The 23517-nt window shown below is 44.2% G+C and overlaps 1 protein-coding gene and 1 long non-coding RNA gene across 8 annotated transcripts in view; one reads left to right on the plus strand and one right to left on the minus strand.

Annotated features, from left to right (window-relative positions):
- The window catches only part of ATP8A1 (ATPase phospholipid transporting 8A1), a 225650-nt gene that overhangs the window by 173829 nt on the left and 28304 nt on the right, over nt 1-23517 (plus strand). For all 4 annotated transcript variants that reach the window (XM_084797285.1, XM_084797286.1, XM_084797287.1 and 1 more), the window contains 7 exons: nt 2716-2899; nt 3037-3147; nt 9285-9359; nt 9466-9588; nt 13354-13432; nt 17429-17490; nt 22737-22793. In XM_084797285.1, the coding sequence (XP_084653411.1) occupies nt 2716-2899; nt 3037-3147; nt 9285-9359; nt 9466-9588; nt 13354-13432; nt 17429-17490; nt 22737-22793 (691 nt within the window). The remainder of the gene's footprint in view (nt 1-2715; nt 2900-3036; nt 3148-9284; nt 9360-9465; nt 9589-13353; nt 13433-17428; nt 17491-22736; nt 22794-23517) is intronic.
- On the minus strand, nt 1564-23513 carry LOC311606192. 4 transcript variants are annotated; one of them, XR_014782252.1, is made up of 4 exons: nt 23382-23513; nt 22608-22698; nt 18571-18729; nt 1564-1972 (listed from the first exon to the last, which is right to left on the minus strand). It is a non-coding gene; the product is annotated as an uncharacterized lncRNA (long non-coding RNA). The 4 variants fall into 4 exon arrangements; XR_014782253.1 differs by lacking the exon at nt 1564-1972 and adding an exon at nt 13439-16173; XR_014782254.1 differs by lacking the exon at nt 1564-1972 and adding an exon at nt 18110-18449.

Below are 23517 nucleotides of genomic sequence, written 5' to 3' on the forward strand. Positions count from 1 at the left end.
GTCTGGGGCCTCGGCCCATCTACGTTTGGGGTAGCTCTTACCTCCTCAGTTAAGCCTCTCTGGAACGCGCTGAGGGGCACTCCCAGGGGTGTGTCTCCTAGGTGATTCTAAGGTGCATCAAGTCGACAATGAGGACCACCTGTCACGCAGTGTTAAAACTTAGAGTGTGAGGCCGAGAAAGTCATAACCACAGGGAAGATGGGGAGAGGTTTGGTGGAGTTCCTTCCCGACGGTCCGATTTTAGCTCGTGGTGTGGCTTCAGTTCATAAGAATGCTCCACAGCACCCTAGCCCCACAGTGTGATTTTATAATGTGTGCAGCCTGGGCGCCGTTAGAGAGAGCTTGATAAACATTTTGGGTTTTTTTAGATGTATTTATTATCATGTATACAGTGTTCTGCCTGCATGTTCACCTGCAGGCCAGAAGAGGGCACCAAATCTTCTTATAGATGGTTGTGAGCCACCATGTGGGTGCTAGAAATTGAACTCAATTTCTGGAAGAGCAGTCAGTGCTCTTAACCTCTGAGCCATCTCTCCAGCACCCCCTTTTTATTTTTTTTTATATAAACATTTTAAAATCCTTCCCTTCATTCATGCCGGTTCCTGTTTGCTTTCTATAGCATTTCTGGTGAGCATCCTTCCCTGACATTTACTAAGTGTCAACCGTAGTCCGTGTTTAAAACCTTGGCCTAGGGCCAGTGGGCTTACCAATTTATATTAGCCTGTTAAGAAAAAAATTAAATAAAATGTGAAAATGGAACGAAAATTGCTTTGAAGAGCAATGGAAGCAGACAGTGAAACGAGCCATTAGCAGCCTGATATTCATTCTCTTGCTGAGTTCAGAGCTGTGTCATTTTGTACCGTTGCCAAACCCCAAAAGGAAATCCAAAGGAAAAAAATTAAAAATCATTCTTTGATATAGCAGCTGTTTACTCATTCCTCTTCTGGTCCAGCCGTTAAGAGCACAGAGGACCACTCTGTCAGTGTCTCAGGCTCGAGCTGAGAGTCTCCGACTTGGAGAAACAGTCAGAGCTGCCATAGCTCTCACCCTCTCTCTCTAGTCAGTAGAGCTACCTGGGGGCACGTATCTGTGCAGAATGCCCACTGACTGCTGGGAAGTTCTCCTACCAGCATAATCAAGAGTATGTTTACAGACGTATCCGTTCCTTACGTGGCTTTTTTTTTTTTAAGAATAGCAAATACTTTTGTGAGATGTTTCAGCAGGTGCTTGTGATATGTCTGTGGTGCTTACTTTAATAAAGAATTTCTTTCTGAGTAAGGCATATTGTATATGCTATAATCTAGCACTGGGAAAATGGAAGTCAAAGGATCAAGAGTTCTATGCCAGAGCCTCACCACATGGCTAGTTCAAGGCCAGCTTGGGCTGACACTGCCTCAACTGTCTCAGGATGATGATGAGGTGGTGGTGGTGGTGGTGGTGGTGGTGGTGGTGGTGGTGGTGGTTGGTGCTGGTGATGGCGGTGGCAATGGTGGCAGTGGTGGTATAGCTCTGAGGCATTTCTGTATGCTAGCATTTTATACATTGGTTGCTTCTTATTATCTGTGTGTATGTCAGGACTTTGCTATGTAGCCCATGCTGGCCTAGAACTTATGACCCTGCTTCCTGCATCAGCCACTAAGTGCTAAGATTACGAGTGTGCACCACCACACCCGGCTCTAATTACTATCTTAATGGTTGTCTGGACTGGCTCACTGTTTAGTCTTTCTGTCTTTCCATTTCCAGTGCAGTATGGACAATAGATTAAGTTAATTGTGTCACTGAAGCGCTCAGCCTTAGAACATTTCTGTTATTCTCTTGGCACTGAGTTCTAAAATGACTTTTTAAGATGCATGGAAAAATGCTTCAAATTTAATATCAAATGTGATGTTACTGTAAATGCCTATGCCTTCTGTTCCTGGTCCATGTTTGCAGAAAAGCTGTTTGATTTCTGCATGCTTGTTCATCTGTGCCTCTGGAAAAAAAGTGAAACGTGTGGATTATATTCTAGCATCTGATATTTACTTTTTTTTTTTTTGAGATTCACAGTGATGTTCAAGAATGGGTTGAAAGGCTAGCCAACTCTCCACTATTAATTTCACATCACATATGACAGGCTCTTAAGAGTCCAAAACATTTTCTTTCAAAGTACTAAATAGAACCTAGTTGGTATTTGAACTGTTTGCTATCCTTTGGTTATTTGCATTCATCTGTTTTAAACGTATTTTGCTTTTTAATCATGTGTATGTGGGGGAGTATGTGCATGTTAGGAACAGGAACCCACAGAGGCCAGAAGTGGGTGTCAGATCTCCTGGAGCTGGAATTACAGGCAATTCTAAGACACCTGACATAGGTGTTGGGAACTGAATGCTGGTCCCCTGCAAGAACAGTGCATGCTCTGACCACTGAGCTATCTCTCAGCCCCCTCAACGGCTTTTTATGCCTTCTCTTTGAGATGAATTTCTGCTGTCAGCTGCTGGTGCTTAACAAAACATTATGTCCCCTGGAGATGTCACCCTACGGATTTGCTTCTAGGACTTTTGTTATCTTTTTGTTTTGAATTTCCCTTGAAGTGACAGACAAATTAGCCAAGAACCATCCATCTTGTTGTTTTGCTACATTTATTGATCAAAAAATGATGGCATTTCAATTTCTTTCTTTCTTTTTTTTTTTCCGGGAAGCAAGGATGATCATTTGTTTGTTTGTTTGTTTGTTAAGGGTTTCTCCTCTTCAGAAGTCTGAGGTCGTTGAGATGGTTAAGAAACAAGTCAAAGTCATCACACTTGCCATCGGAGACGGCGCAAACGATGTCAGCATGATACAGACGGCCCACGTGGGTGTTGGGATCAGTGGCAACGAAGGCTTACAGGCTGCCAACTCTTCCGATTACTCCATCGCGCAGGTGAAGCCTCAGGGCTGCAAGACAGAGCCCTGCCACCCTCCCTCAGCCCCTCAGCCCGCAGTGAAACAGAGCCCCGCCGCCCTCCCCCAGCCGGCAGTGGAGGGGAAAACACTAACGCCTTTCTCCTCCCCTCCTAGTTCAAGTATCTGAAGAATCTGCTGATGGTCCATGGCGCCTGGAACTACAACAGGGTCTCCAAGTGCATCCTCTACTGTTTCTACAAGAACATCGTGCTCTACATCATCGAGGTAGCTAAGCCTAGTCCTGCCCCCGACGGGCACAGCCCTAGCTCCTCTCTGTGGAGACCTTTCTCGTTGTTTTCCTCACTACTTCATCTTCTCACTTTTTTGTTTGTGTGTTTGTTTGTTTGTTTTTCGAGACAGGGTCTCTCTGTGTAGCCTTGGCTGTCCTGGACTCACTTTATAGACCAGGCTGGCCTCGAACTTACAGGGATCCGCCTGCCTCTGCCTCCCGAGTGCTGGGATGAAAGGCGTGCACCACCATGCCCGGCTTTTCATACTTTTAAGAAGGGAAAAAAAAAACAGTTTTAAGATTCACTTCACTTTTACTTCATGTGAGTGAATGTTTTGCTTGCGTGTCTGTCCGTGTGCCATGTGCTTGCCGTGTCCACAGAGGCCAGGGTGGGTCTCCTGGAAGTGGAGTGGGAGATGGCTGCTCGGCCTCATGTGGGCGCAGGGAGTAAAACCCTGGCCTCTGGAAGAACAGTCGGTGTTCCCGGCTGCTGAGCCGTCTCTTCACTTTTTTGTCAATTTCCAAATGTGTCCGAGCAAAGGAGATATCAGCCATGAGACTAGTCAGTGTCTACACACTACCTAAAAATGTTAGACCGCTTTGGTAGAAAGTGAAGTCAAACTGCTAATGAGTTGTGTCTTCAATTTTTAAAACATGCTATAAAGTGTTTTAAATCGACACCGTAAAGCGTGAACATGTACAGAACATGAGTAGTACTCATGTGGACAAATGTGTTTAAAAAATAAGGATCTGGTGATGCAAAATTATAATAAAAAAAAATCAGAGAAAAGTCAGGATGGCAGAAGCGAAGCGGAGGAGGGTCTGGAAGTCACAGGAGTACAGTCAGGAAGTACTCTGACAGGGCTGCGGAGCCTCCCTGCCTGGCCTGCTTGCTGTCTCAGACCTTCTGTCTTGAACACAGCCCTCCCTTTGATCTCCATATCTTTTGGTGTCTGGACTTGGCAAAAAGTGAGATTTTTGGATAAGAGGTTTCTCTAAAATACTCTATTCCTAACGTCTGTCCACATATCAAATATGACATCATCTTTCAAACGGAACCCTGGGCCGGGGAGTTCACTGGGTAAAGCTGTAGGCTTTGAGTTTGAATCCCACAGCCCATGTGAACAGGCAGGTGTGGTGTGGCCTCCGTTTGCAACCCCCCGCACTGGAGAGGCCCAGCCTGCCTAGCCCACTCGGTGAGCTCCAGGTCGGTGTTTCCAATAAACGTGGATGGCCCCTGAGGAAGGACGCCTGAGGCTGACCTCTGGCCTCCATACATGCGCACACCCACGAGCACCTGCCCACATGTACACATCGAGAATTGAAACTGGGTTTTTGCCCCGCAGATATTTAGGGATCCAAGTGGCCATCAGACACTACCCTCAGACCTGCAAACTACAAAGTCAGTCAGGCACAGCCTGTAACTACAGGAGCTGGCTAGCGGGATACAATGGAAGCATGTCTGTAACTTTAAATTTTCTGGGTACTACGTCAACAAAATGCCACGTCAAAAACCAAGATTGATTTCAACATCATATTTTAACTTAATATATTAAAAATATTACCATTCTCACTATGCGTAAAAAAAATTTTTTTTGAATGTGTACATTTTACATTCTTTCATCCATGTCCAGTGTTTGAGACCCAGTATGTATTTTACCTTTAACACATTTCAATTTGGAATAAGCACAGATCAAGTGCTCTAGTGCACTCGTGGCCTGCAGAGCAGAGCTAGCAGCATAGCGTTGGTGGATAAGTGAATAACAAAGGGCTATTTGCCTGTGTGTCTTCTTTTTTTTTTTTTTTTTTGACATTTATTATTTTGTGTAAGTAGACATGGACGGCATCGGAAGATCAGAGTATAACCTGCAGGAGTCTGTTCTCCCTGGGGTAGAACTCGGAACTCGGGTCTTCAGGCTTGGCAGCAAGCCCCTTTATCTCCTGAGCCATCTCAAAGGTTCTTTTTTTTTTTTTTTTTTTTTTTTTTTGTCAAGTGCTTGCATAGATCCAAGGACTTGGACCTTACTAGAGGCAACAAGGTAACTCTGAGACACGGTTTCTCTGTGTAGCCTTGGCTGTCCTAGACTCATTTTGTGGACCAGGCTGGCCTCAAACTCACAGAGATCCACCTGCCTCTGCCTCTACCTCCCTGAATGTTGGGATTACAGGCGTGCACTGCAACACTCATACACTTCATTTACATAGATTTTTAAAAGACTTTTATACCAAAATATATATAAAATATAATTTTAATGAAATAAGTTCATATTTTAAGTATAGACTAGTTGGCAATCAGTTGTTTTTTACATCTAGATTGACAACAACATTGACTTGTGAAAACTTATGTTCTAATGAAGAAAATGAAATTATGCTTATGTCGTGTGGAATGAAGTCCAAGCACTCTGTTTCTAACCCAGAGTTGTGTGATCTGTAGTTACTAGCCCTAAATTTGCCTTGGCTTTGAACTGAAAGCCTCTTCATGAGCTGTGTAACACTGATCACATTCTTAATGGGTTAAAAGGGAAGTGAGATAGAGACTTTACTGGAAACCTCATATTTATTTTTCTGTTAGCACTTTTTGGAAGTGTATTTTGAATATAATTCCTCTGTCTTGGAAATGGATTGAACTTTTAGATCAATCCCACCCTCATCCCCAACCTCTGCCAGCTAAAACAAGCTCTGCAGATGTTAATGGCTCATGTCAATACTGAGAGTGAATAGGCAGAAAACACATCGCTGAATGTCTCCAGCAAGGACAACTGCCAGTCTCCAGTCTTTCCTTTCTGTTTTTTGTGCTGATCAGGCGTGGGAGCAGAGAGCGCATTGACCCTTTGCAAGGCTCTGCTTGCTATGCAGAAGTGCTCCATCAGGAACACGTCTGTGGGCCTTTGGCTGGCACGCCTCTGTGGGGGGGGGGGCATGTGAGGGGGAGGGGAGTGAGGGGGGGCTTGAAAAAGAATTCCTGAAGAACAGTCTTAAACCCAAAGGGTGCAATAGATTGTCAGAGAAATGCTTTCCTGTGGCTACACTGCGGCTATCACTAGCCAGCCAGCCCCTCCACTGCTGTAATTGCAACCCCACACAGAGGTTCAGCAGGTGGCGACAGAAAACTTGCCTGAGGTAGCTCCCGGCTGTGTCTGGAGCTTTCACTTAAGTTGTTGGCTCCTTCTAGACCCTCTAATTCCTTTCTAACAAAGGAGAGATTTTTTTTCCCCTTAAGATGATGTTTTCTTAGACCCCAAAACAATGTGGCAATTCTCCTTTCCAGAAAGTCATTAAAGTCAATAAGGTGATACTTTCCCAGTAAACTATGCTGGGAAGTAAATTCCCTAGGAATTTAAATAATCTGGGCCCCGCCCCCCAAGGCCTGGTGCTTGCTTCCTACATCCATGGCTTGTTGGCTGAAGGGGAGGACTGCATGCGCTTATGGTAATTTGGGTTCTGTCTTACTTAGGACTGTTCCTAAGATATGGCTTGACCTGCAAATCTCAGACTAACATGAACTTGGTAGATAGACTACTTTCCTGTCAAACACTTTCTCTTTTCTCCTTAAAAAAAAAAAAATTAGAGAGCAAATTTGAATACCAAAACATGTATGTAATGACTCTCTGTATTGAAAGACTGTCTGCCCTTATCTAGGCATTCCAGTCCGTTCTTTAAAAAACAGAACAGAACAAGACAAAACAAACAAGAAGATGAACCTTTTGAAATACAAAGGATAAATTACTAAGCACGTGTCACATACCTTTCACTCAGAAAGTAAGGTGGTAAAAAAAATGTGTTAACTCCTGTTTAAATGTTTTCGATTGTAACACAGTTTGTTTATATATCTTAAAATATGCTTTGAACACACTTGCTGGCTTATTGGAGAGTTATCTTGTGCTTAAAACTTTTCATTTGTGTTCACTGACTCGGAGGGGGCAGGGCTCCCAAAGTCTACCCTCGTGGTACTTAAAATTAGCAATAGAATGTTAACGTGCACATAGGCTAAAGGGCCGCTCACCTCTATGATTATTAACCATACACACAGTTTATTAACACAAGCGTACACAGTATCGATGCTTTGACAGCGCGTTTAGAGTTAATTACCCCCTGTGGTACAGATGGTGTCCCTTAGACGGATTTGGAGACATTCACTGTGACACATGCTCAACTGTCCCCTCCTCTGCAACAAGGAAGCAGGCCAGTACAGAAGCTGTTCAGAGGAGGCCGGCCTGGGCTCAGGCTGGTGAATGGCAAATTTGTAGCAGTTCATGCTTCCATAATGGAGTTAAAGGAAACATGAAGTGTAGCAACGTTCCTCTCTGGAGCCCACAAGTCAAGAAGGTTCCTCCCACCCCCCCCCACACACACACACATATCCCCCCTCATTCCCCCCCCAACCCCCCCCCCCCACTGACTGCTGTTACTGTGTACTGTGTGTGTGTAATCTTCTTGCTGGGCTTTTTACTACTTTTCCAAGTTTGGTTGATTTTAATTATATTTAGGCTGGCTTTTTTTTTTTTTAATGCATTCTCTTTTTTTTTTTCAAGATATTGCCAGTAATCATTTTAATTGTATATGTGTTTCAAATACATTACCTCTATATTACCTCTAAATTGTGTTTCCTAAATTAAGATTTCTCTTTCAAAGAGAATTATAAACATATGAAAATATTATATTCTAGCAAATAGAGATTTTATTTTATCTAAGCAGTAAAATGTAAGTTCAGGCCTGGCAGTGGTGGCGCATGCCTTTAATCCCAGCACTCTGGAGGCAGAGGCAGGGGAATCGCTGTAAGTTCGAGGCCAGCCTGGTCTACAAAGTTAGTCCAGGACAGCCAAGGCTACACAGAGAAACCTTGTCTTGGAAAAAAAAAATATGTAAGTTTAGCTCATAAGCCTCTGTAACTGTACCTCTAACGGATCCCATGCATCTGGTCTCAGGCACCTGCCCACGTGCAGACTCACACCCCTACACATAACTAAAGATAAATCTTTAAATTTTAAATTTGAACTATTTCAATATATAAATTCAAATGTAGCATTCTGGTGGCAGTAGTTGTCAAGAACTGTGGGGCCAGGGGGGAGAAAGCATTTAGTGCATTAATTTTACTTTATTTATTTATCCTAAAGAAATAGGAAGCTATGTCAAGCTTCAGGTATGAACATTTCTGATAGCAAGAACTCTGAAGCCAGCTAGATATCCACACTACAGGAGTTCTGCACCTATCAGCTGAATGGCCACACTACAGGAGTTCTGCACCTCTCAGCTGAATGGCCACACTACAGGAGTTCTGGACCTATCAGCTGAATGGCCACACTACAGGAGTTCTGCACCTCTCAGCTGAATGGCCACACTACAGGAGTTCTGGACCTCTCGGCTAGATGTTCACTACAGGAGTTCTGGACCTATCAGCTAGATGTTCACACTACAGGAGTTCTGGACCTATCAGCTAGATGCTCACACTACAGGAGTTCTGGACCTATCAGCTAGATGCTCACACTACAGGAGTTCTGGACCTATCAGCTAGATGTTCACACTACAGGAGTTCTGGACCTATCAGCTAGATGTTCACACTACAGGAGTTATGGATCTATTAGCAGTGTCTTAAGGACGCATGAGAGCTCAAATATTCATTTTATAATGTTAAGGGGAAGAAGTAGGCTGTGACATTATGTACGGTTGGTCTCAAGAAAAGTAAACCTGTGACATTATTCATATAAACTAACAAATGACACATAAGAAAATGATGGATGGAAATCACTTCCTAAATAAATAACTGTAATATCTATAATTTTAAAAGTTCCTTTACCTAAATCCACATAGGGATTTTAAAAGGGGAATTAAAGCAATCAGCATTTAATAATATGTAAATATATCCATGTGTAGAAACAAGATATCTATTTTATTTTTCTAAATCTGTGATTTATTGCCAGTGTAGATATTTAGATTTGGCAAGTAGAGCAAATTCTGGCAGTTATATAGTGAAAGCGCCCCCTTTAAATCAAAAGTAAAGACAAAATGTGCCATTGTCCGGAGACCTACAGATGATCCTCCGGTGCTGCTCTGCAGGGTTCAAAGTGCAAAGGCAGCTACTAAGCGATGCGCTGACGGTCTGTGTCCTAATCCTGGGGTCTTGCTTTCTTCCTAGATCTGGTTTGCCTTTGTCAATGGCTTTTCTGGACAGATCCTCTTTGAAAGATGGTGCATAGGGCTCTATAACGTGGTGAGTTGAGCGCGTTTGATAATTCCTATTTTGTCTAATGTTAAAAGTAAATGTGACACCCATGCATCCGGCTGTGTGATGTCACGAGAAGTTATTTCCTCTTTAGATGTTTACAGCGATGCCTCCCTTAACGCTTGGAATATTCGAGAGGTCATGCCGAAAGGAGAACATGTTAAAGTACCCCGAGCTGTACAAAACGTCTCAGAATGCTCTGGACTTCAACACCAAGGTAGGAGCACAAGTCCACTCATGTCTTCAGAGGAGTTTTCTCCGTAGCTGCAAGCTGGGGGCATCTGACGTCCCTCAGCCAAGAGCCCCAGAGTACAGAATTGTTTGGGGGTGGCAGGGGGCGTTGGTTGGTTGGTTGGTTGGTTTTGTGGGGTTTTTATTTTTTATTTTGAGTGTTACAAAATTAAAATGAAAACACTTTTCATTGGGGCTCTTAGACAGCAGTGAACAGGCATGGCTGTCTGTGTAGTGTAGTTTCTGGCAGTGTGGGAAAATGCCCACTTCTCAGGGGCTAGTCACCTGGGGCCGGCAGGGGCTGGCTGGACCTGCGCTCCAGGCGGGAGAAGAGTCTTCCCTATCTCCTGTTTAGGGGAATAATGTTCTCCTTAGAATTTTAGAGTGATTGAGTCGGGCATTAAAACTATATTCTCCAGGAAGTAACCTTGTATTTACTCAGTAGCTCTGAGGCTTAAAATTAAGAACGCAAAGTGAAGTTTCTATCCAGCGGTTTACCTAAAGCCATAGCCTGCCTGGGTTGTTGTTTTGTTCTTTTGTTTTTATCTGGGAAGTTGTTATTTCCTTTTCTTTTCTTCATTACCATAAAAAGTATCCTTAGCATAAAAAGTAACAGGTGTTCTCCTGTGTGGTTATTTTGGTTTACCGCTTAGTCCCTTTTCCTCCCCCGCCCCCCCACTTGTGTCTTCCCACCCCAGGCCCCCCTGTGCCTTCATCCATCACACCTTCTGTTACCCTCTGAAGCCTCTTTCTTCTCGCTCCTGAGCCTCCCTTCTAGTCGCTTTACCTCAGTCTAACCACCCCTTCTCCCCTAAACGTAAACGGATTAAAATGAGCCGCTAAGAGCCATGCGTGAGAGAGAGCGTGCAGTATTTGACCCTAAGCACCTAGGCCACCTCAGTTAATATAATATTTTCCAGTTTCACCCACTTCCCTTCAAGGTTCATGGTCTCATTCTCCTTTAAGGCTGAATGGAATGCCAGCACGTAAGGGCACCACATTTTTAACGTCCGTTTCTCTGCTGCTGGACATGTGAGCAGATTCCATGGCTTGGGTTCATACTCTACCTAACCCATCATAGGCTACTGTGGTCTCCTCTGTTCTGTGATATTTCATCATTCCAACAACAAAAGAAATCATTTGGCATGACTTACATTCCTGCTAGTGTATCTTTTAAAAAGTTTCTACACTAAGTATTACATAATGCTTCAGGCTTCCATTTAGTGTAACTGAGAGGGGGAGTGTGAAATGCCAGCAATGAAGGTGGATGCCATTTTAAAACTCTAATATTATGTCTTTGAAAATGAACATAGTGACCTTTACCTGATTCATTTCCAATTAATTTAGTGCATGCTTAATAGTAAATTAATGGCAGTTACATATTTTTTTGCAATTCAGTGTCTAGCATAAGAACTTTTAATATGTATTAATTCACAAAGCTCTCTAGTGCTATTTATTCTTAGTATACCAAGAACAAAGTGAAATTCTGTTTTGGTGTCTCTGTACCACACTCCATAAATGACAGTGTTGCATTTATAGCCAAGAAGTTATTTTTCTTCTGAGGCCCAATCTTTGTAAACAAACAACATGGGTGTCTAGCAGCACACATGCATTTAACATGATAGCTTCAGGTTAAAAACTGAAGCTAAATTAACCAAAATATCAAACATCCCAAAGCTTGCCTCATCTCTGCTACTGGTTCTGAAATGTATTTCTAGTCTTGTATTCTTTTAAATTTTTCTCTTTATAATTTATAGTGTCTAGGCTAATATTTTGGTGATTGCAGGGTTTTTTTTAGGTTATTTATTTATTTAAAACAATTTGTATCAAATTCTTCCTCACATCACTGCCATGGTTTTCGTTAGCCATGGCGGACATTTTCAAACGATGGGATGCAGCAGTCAAGGCAGATGCAGTGGTCATGAGCTCGTGCTCTCCCGCAGAAGCACTCTGGCAGCCAGGTGCAGCCTGGTGCCCTAGCAGCGTGGTTCTTACCGGCCCGGTGGGTTTCTACCAAGCTCAGCTACAGCTCCTGGCATCCCATAGTGTGGATGCTGTAGCGCTCCCTCATGTTAGCTTCCCCGCCACAAATGCGGCTTGTGCCTCTTGAGTAAAAGCATACGTTGGTCCTCCCAGGATGACCCAGTTGTTCCTGAAAAGCCACACCCTCTCACGCTCTCCACACAGTGCAATACAGCCACAGTTTTGTGGTCAGGAAAAGGTAGTGTGCGGTGTTGATGGAAGGGTGACCTTGTCCTTCTGTCTTTTATCATTTTGAAAAACAAAACCAAAACAAAACCTCGTTATCTTAGAGCCTTTATAAAGTCTCCAGGGTTGCCCGGTTCCCAGATCACTTTGGATATGGATTTAGCCTATGTAGTCAGTTTGCCATCTATTTTTCTAAGGCTCACAGACTTTTGGCAAATGATTTCAGTGGCACTGTTTGAGTGAATCCCGTCTAAATGTTTTAAAATTCCGGGAACAAATGGTTACAAAATGCACAGTTGTCTACACAGCGGTTGCCGAGGCTCCCTAGTGTGGAAGCCTTGTTGCCGTGAATGACCAGGCTTGCGTTTGTTATGGTAAAGAGGGGTCGGAGGTTCTGAGGTCAGGACAGGGGTTAAAGGATTAGCGTGTGACAATAAGCGTCAGTCAGGAAAATGGAAAAGTAGAACTAATTTTTCTTGCACCCACCTGTGCTTTCTGTCAAATGAAAACTTGTGGTGGTGACATAGTGAGGAGAGGCGACAAAGGTTAATGAGCAACACAAGTTCAAATGTGTAAAGTATTGGAGCGTAAATTGGATCATACAGTCCAGCGTGGCCGGGTGAGCTAACCAAGGAGATTGAGATCACAGTGGAAAATTTTGGGAGGCAGGCAACTTAATTTCTCTTGTTTGAACAGCTTAAAACTATTAATACATGCCGATTGTATTTAACATTTAAGCTTCATTTGCAAGAAGCCATTTTAAATGGCGAAACTACAGCTGTTCCAAGGCTCATAAGGATTCTAAGCGGTTTTCGATAACTTAATCTTTCACACTCGTGTTAGGAAAAAGTCCCGATGATGCCTTCACTTCTCTTTGTAATACACAAGACATAAAAAGTAATGGCTGTTAAGTGGCTGTAGAGATAGTCTGAAACGTGGTACAGACAGATGTTAAACAATTGTAGAAGCCTTCAACAAATTCAGACATAGTCACAATACTTTATTTTAATGAACATATAATCTAAGTGCTAGATTCTGTGATTTTTTTTTTACGGTGTATGCGTGTGCATGTCTATTGTGAGAGAGAGAAAAGCGTTATATATTTGTACCACAGAAACATTTACTGAGTAGAAGGGAAGGAAAAAAAGTAGGGGAGGATTTCACAGCCATAGTCTTTTAAAGGTCTATTCTTCTAGAATTATGAAAAGAATTCCAGTGTAAGAAACTCCAGGCTCTGCATCAGTTATTAGATTTCCCACACACACACACCCCTTTGGCGGGCAGAAGTTTAAACTTTTGATAGTGGATTTTTTTTTAAGTAGGAAAAAAAAAGTGAAGCTGAAAAAACATCTTGAGAAACATAAAAATAAATAAATGACCCATGAACATCTAAGGCAGAGAGTGTCTGTCAGTCCTATTAATTCACAGTGGTGGCCCAGCAGAAACACATTTTGTGCATCTAGCGCGTAGATAAAAAGAAAGGTCAGAGGTCACGGCGCGAGTTTATCGCAAATGGTTCTCATGGATTCTTGTTTTCCCTCAGGTTTTCTGGGTTCACTGTTTGAATGGCCTCTTCCACTCCGTGATTCTGTTTTGGTTCCCGCTAAAAGCCCTTCAGTATGGTAAGTAGAGAGACTATGAATGCAAAGAGGTGGGTGCCTCGCCATTTTAGGAAAGTGACTCCTTGTCCTACACGCGCAGAGTTAGAGCAGCGCTTCCTTCGTTGGGCTGTGCCTTGGTCTAAAATGTGTGCCTCCAAAGTCGTCGCCACAGTAAAGGTTTTTATTATGCCTTTAGGAGCCAACTGACTTAGTCTGTGCAAAGCCCTCTTCTTCACTTCCCCTGCTTCCCAAACTTGCAGACTTTAGGACTTTTTCCCCCTTTGCAAGCATATACTGTGAAGATAATAAGGCTAATGTCTTATGTCATCTATTTATTGTATTTATGAGGCTCATTGGAGCATTTTCAATTGAGCTTGGTCAGTTGTGCTAGCATTTTTCAGGTGAACTTGAACTGACATTTTTTTTTCATGTGTCTCCCCCGACCCCTGCATCTTGGAGAGTGCACTTTTTCTCTGCTAGTTTCAAGGGAGTGATTTTTATCCCATCGGTTTTGAAAGAGAGGATCACGGTATACTTCCCACGTACATAAAAACAATGACGTTAAAAAAAAAATGACGTAGCCGCTCTAGGAGGCAAGGATGTTTGTCGTGCCTAGCTTGATGCTTCTGAATCCCAGAGCGGACCCTTTCCCTGGGGTGTTAAGAAAGATGCCGGCTCTTCAGTGCTGTGCCCAAGGCTGCAAGAGTGGAAAACATTGGCTCATTCTCCTCTCAAGCAGCCGGTGGTCCTCCCTAAGGACAGGCATTCCTCCATCTGTGAACGCATGGCTGTTAGCATGACACCACACGGCTTGCTCTTGTCCCCCTGCACCTCCTTTAACCCAGGTTTCCAGAATGACCTTGACAAAACCACGCACCTCAAAGCTTTCTGCGTTTGCAACAAAATCCCCCACTTGCAGGCTACGTCACCCTTTCTCACCCTCACATCCACACACGACTTGCCTAGCCCGTTGGGTTGTTTTGGTCTTCCTCCTCTGAGCTTTAGCAAGCTGAAGGGTGTGTCAGTTTGGAGGTGCTCGCTCTACTCAGAACAGTGCCTCGGAGGTGCCCAGTCAGCTGCAGGTGAGTTACTGCGTCTCACAGCATGAATACGCAAGTGCTACCGAGGAGGTGGTGGTGGTGGGTCCCTGCCCTAGCCAAGACTTGAGTCTCCTTTGTTAATTATTCAGGAAATTGTAACTGTAAATACTACTCAAGTTCAAGGCCACAGCAATTGGCTTGTTTTAAGGTACAATTAAGTTACTGCAACATTTCACAGCTCAGTGGCTTTTGGTACCTTCATTGGACCATGAGAATGTCGCCATCATATAATGCCATAGCGTCTCATCACCCCAGAAAGAAATCCTGTGCCCATTAGCTGTCGCTCCCTGATCCTTCCTAGACTCCGTCCGCGCAGCCCTTTGAAACCACTAAGTTTTCTATCTCTAGGAACTTGCCTGTTGTGAACAGGTCGTATAAGTAGAACTATATGCCTTAGGTTGGCCGTTCCGCTTTACAGGACTAATCACTTCTTCATCCCTTTTATAATATTCCACTGTATAGATATACCAGACTTTACATATTAATCAGTTGATGGACGCTGTGTTGTTTTTGCTTTTGGAAGCAATCAGATACTGAAGTCCAGGATACAATCCAGGATGACCTTAGACAAATTCACCGGATAAAGTTAGTTCCCAAGGCATAAAATCAACATAAGAATGACAAGCAAGGCGCCACTAACCCATGAAACACTACTTCAACACTCTAAACTAGAAAGGGGAAATTTACTATCAAAAACAAGCCAGACCAAACAGCATATAATATACTTTAGCCACGCCAGCTCTCCTGCTGCGTCTACCCGGGGAAACAGTCCACGGCAGTGTGCTCCAGCCCAGCCGTGCCCAGCAGCTGCTGCTGCCTGTGGAAACCAAACCCAGACAAGTCTAGAAGGCCCTTGGCTTTTTCCTCAAAGAATGAGTTGTAGGTAGCACAGTCTTTGTGCTACCAATTTGATGTTCAGGGATTTGCAACTGCTGTACCTTTTCTCCACATCTAAGTGAGCCTCAGAGACTGAGAGCTTGTTTTGCTTTGAAAGGAAAGAAGGAACGGAGTGTATAAAAGTATCCAATACAAAACATAATAAGCAGTTTTAGTGTAAAAATTCCAAGAGTTACCTAAGAGGTTTTAAACCTTGAGAGCTCTGGGAAGTCCATGGAGTTAAAAATGTGAGTATTTATAAATTTGTATAACAGTTAAGTCCATTTCTTGTCATTTTTAGTTATGATACAAACTCTACAAACTCAGTGGGATGTAAGTCGGCAAAAGCAGTGGCCGAGAGGCAGTGTTGGTCCTTGCATTCTCCACTGCTGTCTGCCTGTTCACTTCTTGAGGAACTGTAGGCTGGTCCTTTGATTAACTCTCCAGCTTTGGTGTGTCCGGGTCGGGTCCTGAGAGGCAGGCTGGCCAGGCACGAAGGCAAGTCGGCTGTGGTCAGAGCTCAGCAGGCTTGCTTTGTGGGGAAGGTTGTTCACATCATGAGTGGAGCCACTGGCTTCCGCCAGATCAACCAGTCCTGCATGGTGCGGTGTGACCAGTGGATCTTAATGTAACAGAGTACACTGAGGAGGTTCACCATGCAGGCAACTAGCATGGGGGAGGGGCTCAGTGGTTAAGAGCACTGGCTACTCTTCTAAGAGGACTTGGGTTCAACTCCCAGCACCTTCGTGGCAGCTCACAGCTGTGTGTAACTCCAGGATCCAACATCTTCACACAGACATACATGCAGGCAAAACATGGATGCATATAAAATAAAAATAAATAAATTATTAAAAACAAACAACAGAAATAGCACCTCTATCTCTTTAAAAAAGCTACTTGTTGAGTTTTGATGTAGTATAAAAGAATTATTGGAAGAGATTTCCAAAATAAACACAAACCACACCCATTATAACTCCATGTATATCTCTACAAAGCCATATTTTTCTCAACTGTTGTAAGCAAAGCAACATTTGAGAGCCCAGCTGTATTCTGTTAAATTCTGGACATTAAGGAGATTAATGTAAAACAATGCCAATTTTCTCACTCAGTTTTGTTTATGAAAATAGTTATTTTTTCATAAAATGTGTTTATATGACTTTGCAGTGGGCTTATTACTATTATTTTTAGATGAGATAGATTTGTTGTTGTGGTTGTTAATGTTCTGTTTTTACCTTTTAACTTGGTAACTACTGATAGCTATGAAACGTGGATGCCAAAGCTTCTGGGAGCTCTCGGTCATTTCTGAGTGAATCCAAAGATCAAAAATGAGAGCCAGTGATTTAACAGTCATCTAGGGCTGTTACCTCGCCTCAGACAGGCACATGAAATGTGTGTGAACCTTAAAACCCGCCAGACTGAGGACCTTCTCGTTGCCTTTCGGAGAGGAGCTGAGGTCACTGGGAACTGAGAACCAGTCTCTTGATTGCTTGGTAGCCCTTCATCTACAGTTATTTCCTTAATCATCCCTACAATAACAAAAAACTTGAAGTTTTTTTTATTTTCCAAGAAATCCAGCCAGGACCTCAAAGAACCCTGCGCCTGGCATCGGGTTAGCGGCCCTTTGTGTCTGAGTGTGGTTTCTCGCCGATCCCTGTTGGTTCCCATGATAACAGCTTTGTTGAAAAGGTTCCGGAGAGTCTTGCTGATCCTGCCGACAGCCTCCTGTGTCAGCACCCAGACCGCCACATCCTGTCAGTGCCCAGAGCTTTCAGCTTTCCAAATAACTGAGAGTTCAACCTTTTCTATGTATTTGCTGATTTTCACCTTGTGGATTCTAAGGATCGGTTAGCAAGTCAGATTTGCCACCGCTTCTGGTGGGCTCTTAGAATGTGGTGTTTAATTGTGTGGGACAGCGGCATGGCCCCACTGTGTGCCTCTAGGATCTTCCTGTGCTCAAAATGACAAAGCGGCTTCCTCTTTTCCCAGACCTTCCTTTGTTTTCTTCTGTAACTGTAACGGGTTTCCTCCTCTTTTCTTGCAGGCACAGTATTTGGAAATGGGAAAACCTCAGACTACCTGCTCCTGGGAAACTTCGTTTATACTGTGAGTTCAGTCCCTTTGCCTATTTTTGTCTATAGCCACCGCCTTTCTTCTCTGCCCCCTTCTCTTTCAGACTGAAATGGGGGGGGCGGGGGCAGGCGGGGGGCAGGGAGTAGAGGTTCCAGTTTAAGGGTCATTTACAGGGTAAGGCATTTGGAGTGGTAAGAGCTTTCTACTTAAGGTTTTGTTGGGTTTGTTTAGTGTGCTTTTGTGTTTGTTTGTTTGTTTTCATTTTGAAATAGAACCTCACTGTGTAGCCCAGGCTGCCCTTTAACTCAGATTCCTCCCAGCTCAGCCTCCTAAGTGCCAAGAATGCTTATCAGGAGCATTTGTACCACCACACCTGCTCTTTTTAACTATGACTTGGATTTAGTGACTTTAAAAGATTTCTGTTACTTTGATTTTCAGTGTTCCCTCCTTACCCCTACTACCTTTTCCCCCTCTCTATTTTTCCCCTTTACTTTTTAACTTTCTCCTCAAATTTATCTTACTGCCATTGCATATGCATATATATATATACATATATATATATATAATATGTGTGTGTATATATTTCTTCAGCCAAATTTTATCCAAGTATCCTTGGTGTGTAAGCAATGACTTCTCTAGAGGCTCGAGCTAACTAACAGAGTGAGCTGGGGTTGGAGCTCAGTGGTTAAAAGCACTGGCTGCTCCCGGGGAGGGTTTGGTTCCCAGCGTCCACATGTTGCCTCACAACAATCTGTAACTCCAGATCCAGAAGGTTTCTATACCGTCTTCCGTCCTTGGCAGGCACCAGGCACACTAGTGGTGTACATACATGCATGCAAGCAAATACTCAAACACATCTAAGAAAAATTTATTTAGGTTAAATATGAGTGACCTGCGGGCTTATCAAACACTTCCCCCCCACAGCTGCCAGGGCGCCAACAAGCTCTTCTCACGGCAACTAAGATCCCAGAGAACACGCAGACCATTTTCTCCTAAAAGTCAAGAGGACTGTGGAGTCCTAGTGCCCACGCTCACACAGCTGCCATCCCATGCCCAGTTACTCCCACCCGAATCCTGCAGTCTGTGCCCAGCATGCCTTACTCACTAACTCACCCACTCTCTCACCCACGCCTCTTCAGCCTCTGCGTGGAGAACGTGTGGCCAGTTGCCTGGCCACTGTGACAACGGTGCTCAAAGGCCGTTCTGAGCCTGTGCGTGTGGCTCAGAGAAGAGGAATGTGTGCTCGGCGTGCGTGAGGCTCAGTCCCAGGCACTGAAAAATAAAATATGCAAATCTCAGCTGTTGGGACACCTGAATGATAGGAAATGAACTCTCAACTTGACAGCATCTAGAAGAGGGTTTAATAAGGAACTATCTAGATCCAGTTGGCCTGTAAACATATATATATATATATATTGTCTTGATTGATGATTGAGGTGGGGAAACGCACCATGACTGTGGTTAGCACCACTTCAGGGGTTGGGCTTTGCTTTGTATACAAATAGAGAATTCTCTGTCTCGGCACTTGACTGTGACTATGATGCTGGAAGGTCCTGCCTTGATTTCCCCATAACAATGACTGTAACCTGGAGTCATAAAAAGGACCAAATCAAAATGCCTCTATTTTGCTTATAGGGGAGGTATTTTATCACAGCAATAGAAGTAACAGTCAGTTAGACAAAGGGTTCAGGTTTGGGAAAACCTTGGAATTTCTTTCCACTGATGTTTTCCCACTGATGCAATAAAAGAAAAACACAACCATGTTTGAGAGGATTGGCATTTTTTATAGCATGAATGCCAAAACAACTGTGTAAACACTTACGCAAGTAGATGGAATGGAACCACAGTTTATATTATGGATGTCTCTTGGGGACACATTAAATCTCAGTTCTCAGGAGAGTGCTTTTTTTTTTTTCATTTTGTCACTTACTAGAAACTTTATGTACCTTAACCTAACTCATATTCACTAATAAGAGTTTGATGCCCACAGATATTAATAATACTTTAGCACCACATATCCTGCTGAGAAAGCCCAACTGTGCCCCTGTACCCCTATACCTTAATTTTCCAACCCTGCTGGGAAGTGTCTCAACATGTACTGTCCCAAACCATGAAAGTCGGATCAGACACTATGGTCGCTGGCAGTCACCGGTACAAGGCCAGAAATACACTTCCAGTGCTAACACGCATAGCTTCCTTGACTCGCAATATTCAGGTTTTTACAGGCAGTTATAAATGGACTATAATAATATGAGCACTTGTCTAAGTGTTTTGTATTCAGTGTTTTCATCAAAAAAAACACTATGAGGAAGATGTTTTTGTTGGGTTTTCATCACTGCAGATAAATACCTGAGTGAACCAACTGAAGAGAAAGTGTTTATTTGCTCACAGTGTCAAAGATGTCAGTACATTATGATGGGAAGACAGGGTGGTTAGTCTTTTTTTTTTTTTTCTGTTAGTGTGTTTTTTTTATTATTTTTTATTTTTTAATAATTTATTCATATTACATCTAAATTGTTATCTGATCCCTTGTATCCTCCCATTCCTCCCTCCCTCCCTTTTTCCCCTTACTCCCCTCCCCTATGACTGTGACTGAGGGGGATTACCTCCCCCTGTATATGCTCATAGGGTATCAAGTCTCTTCTTGGTAGCCTGCTATCCTTCCTCTGAGTGCCACCAGGTCTCCCCATCCAGGGGACGTGGTCAAATATGGGGCACCAGAGTTCGTGTGAGAGTCAGTCCCCACTCTCCACTCAACTGTTAGTCTTGCATGTGACTAATCACATTCTAGTTGATGTGAGAAGTGCCCCTTGTGGACGCATGGGCCTGGCTTGCGTAAAACAGGTAGCTTGCATGACGGCACACTCCTGCAATCCCAGCATTCTGTGCGTTCGAGGCCAGCCTGGTCCACGACAGCCAAGGCTACACAGAGAGACCCTGTCTCGAAAAACAAGAGAGAGAAAGGAAGAAAGGAAGGAAGAGGAAAGAAGGAAAGAAGACAGGTAGCTGGACGTGAGGCGGAGCAGCCCTCCAGTCTTTCCTTCAGGTCCTGCGCTGTGTTCCTGCGCTGACTTCCCTCCAAGATAGACGATAACCTGTGAGATGAAACAAACCCTTCCTCTGTAGGTTGCTTTTTGCTGTGGTGTTTATTACAGCAACGGAAAGCAAACAAGAATGGACATTGGTACCAGAAGTGGGGCCTTGCTGTAACAAACCTTACCATGTCGTTTGGGGGTTGGGAGGGGAGGGCAGAGTATTGTAGAGCTTCAGGCTAGAAAAGACATTGAGTGCTCCAGAGCTTAATGGGCCGTTCAGTGAGAGCTTGGGACATACAAAGCACAGACAGTGACGCCTGGCTTATGAAGTGTCAGAGGGAAGCTTTAGAGACCCCTGAGTCATTAGTATAAAATTTTAAATGTAAAAAACAGCAGTTTCTGGTCAGTTGGAGCCGGAAGAATCAGCTGTGATGAGCAAGAGGTCCGGCATGGCTGAAGCAAAGCTTTGCTGGGACGATGGGACAGTTGACACTGGTTAGCTGGGGCTGCCATTTTACATCGGTAATTGCTAAGAGACCAGCATCATTGGGGTGAAGTCCTCTGGGAAGTATTTCGGGATGTATTTCTTTGGGGTTAGCGTGCAGGTGTGGGACCAGTGCTGCAGAGCAGGCACATAGCCTCTCCCACGCGTTCCTGGCATGGCAGCATGAAGGAGTCGTGGAGAGCGGCTGAGGCTGGGCACTGTGAGCGAGGACTAGCGTCCCCCTTAAGGCAGCCCCAGCAGAAGCCGTGGTTGAAGATGCAGCTTCAGTTGAGCTGGAGACTCAAGAACCGAAGGGTTCCTACAAAGAAGCTGAGGCCTAGGGCTGAGAGAGGCCACTGGTGAAGCTCAGTATCGGTCACAGTGGAAACCGCAGGCTGTTAGAGATGCCAGGACTCTGAGATGACCACCACAGAGGAGTGTGCAGGAGATGATGTTGGGATGGAGACGCTGACACAGTGGCAGCCTCGAAGCAGTCAGAGAGAGAGTGCGCTCACAGGCTTCCTCCTTTTCCTCCTGTTTTTCTGTCTGGCCCTCTCCTCATCTGATGGCCACATTTAGAGTGAGTTTCCCTTTAGACAGTGTCGCAGACAACCCCAGTGTGGTTTACTAGTCTCCTGGGTAGCTCTCGGTCTACTCACGCTGACAACCAAGATGAGTCTTCACAGGAGGGGAGCCTTAACTGTTCCAGTTTCAGTACGAAGGAGCTGAAAATACTGGCGAATGAACCTTAACTGAAGCAGCTTGTCACGTGACTCCAAGGCGGATGCTGTGTTCATATGGGAGACGCAGAGCAGTTAGGGTAGCTTTTGGTGCCTGGCTTCGGAATTACCTTTCTTGAGGGAAAAAAGGGTTTATTTCACTTATTTGTACCTGTCGTTCATCACTGAAGGAAGCCAGGACAGGAACTCAAACAAGGCAGGAACCTGGAGGCAGGAGCTGATGCAGAGGCCATGGAGGGGTGCTGCTTCCTGGCTTGCTCATCCTGGCTTACTCAGCTGAGCAAGCTGAGGACCACCGACTCGGGGATAGCCCCGCCCACAATGGGCGGGGCCTTTCCACAGCTATCACTTATTAAGAAAACGCCCTACAGGATTCCTCCCCTATGGCCTGATTTAATGGAGACATCTTTATCAGTTGAAGTTCTTTCCTCTTAGATGACTTCAGCTTGTGTCAAGTTGGCATACGCTAGCCAAGACAACCATATAGTCAGCACATATGGTGTGTGTTTCGAGAAGTGGCTTGCACTCCTATCCCCCATTTGCAGAATTACATGTACATAAAGTCCCAGAGTGAAGATTTAGATTCCTAAACACCTAGTTGTTTTACTTCTATAATTTATCTTTAAATCCAGGAAGTGAGCTTTTTAGCAAAAAAAGATTCCGTTAAAGTAAGAGCAAAACCCCAGGTTTGCGTAAGCACACACTATCGCTGTTTGTGAATTGTACAGAACACAGATAGCATCACCCTCTGTAGCCTCTTTCACACACACACACACACACACACACACACACACACACACACTAAGGCTTTGATGGTGAGCAGAGGTGAGAGAGGACAGCAGGAGCCATACAAATGGCAGCTCCCACCACGCCCTAATGGGAGCCACTCACCTAGTCCGTGAGTTTGGTGAACACATAGCTGGCTTAACTCAGACCTGTTTCTTCTATGGAATTCTGTGTGTCCCTTGATTGACCATGGTACCTATGGAGACAGAGTGACATTTCCCTTTCTGTTTTCAGTTTGTAGTGATAACAGTGTGTTTGAAGGCTGGACTGGAAACCTCATATTGGACTTGGGTAAGAATATCTCTAATCGCATGTCTCTTACAAAGCCTGCGGCTGTTAACTGTGGAGCACTGGGCACAGGGGGAGAGGAGCTGGGGGTTGTGGGTGGAAAACACTGAATTGTACAAGTTTATCACTGAGACCTCTCGAGCCTTTAACTCAGTATTATACACTGTTACCTCCTCAACATGAGGAAGATGGTCGGACTTGAGTGCCTTTGCTTAGAGGCATCCTCGGACTGGTGTTCCACATAGACCTATTAGAAAACAGTTCTGAAGAGCAGTTGAATTAGTAAGAGATCTGTCTTCAGACGCAAACGCGTGGTCTACATAAAATACATTCTGCTTTCAGCACGTTAGTTTTGTAGTCTGCCCACTTCTGTGTAGAGAGACTCAATAAAGAAAACAAAATTGCAGTTGATGCCCCAGAGAGAGATGGGAACGAGGAAATTTAGATTTGACACCCCTAGTCCTACACATATGTGTCCGCCATCTTTGAGGAAGAGCACACAGAACAAATGCAGAGGAGAGGGAAGATAGCCGAGGGTAAGAGAGAGAAATGTTAGACAGCAGTGATGGCGATTACAGGGCGAATGCGTACCATTGCGCGCAATTCCAGGAGCTTGTATTTCTCTGGATTTGATACAGATCAGAAGAGAATCTGTGACTGTTTCAGCAATGTCTGTGTGTGTGGCTGGTCGGGAGTGTCTTGACCCAGATTTCCTTCCTCCTCACAG

Source organism: Acomys minous, assembly GCF_964271855.1.
Source record: "Acomys minous genome assembly, chromosome: 10".
In the NCBI taxonomy this organism is placed as follows: Eukaryota; Metazoa; Chordata; class Mammalia; order Rodentia; family Muridae; genus Acomys; species Acomys minous.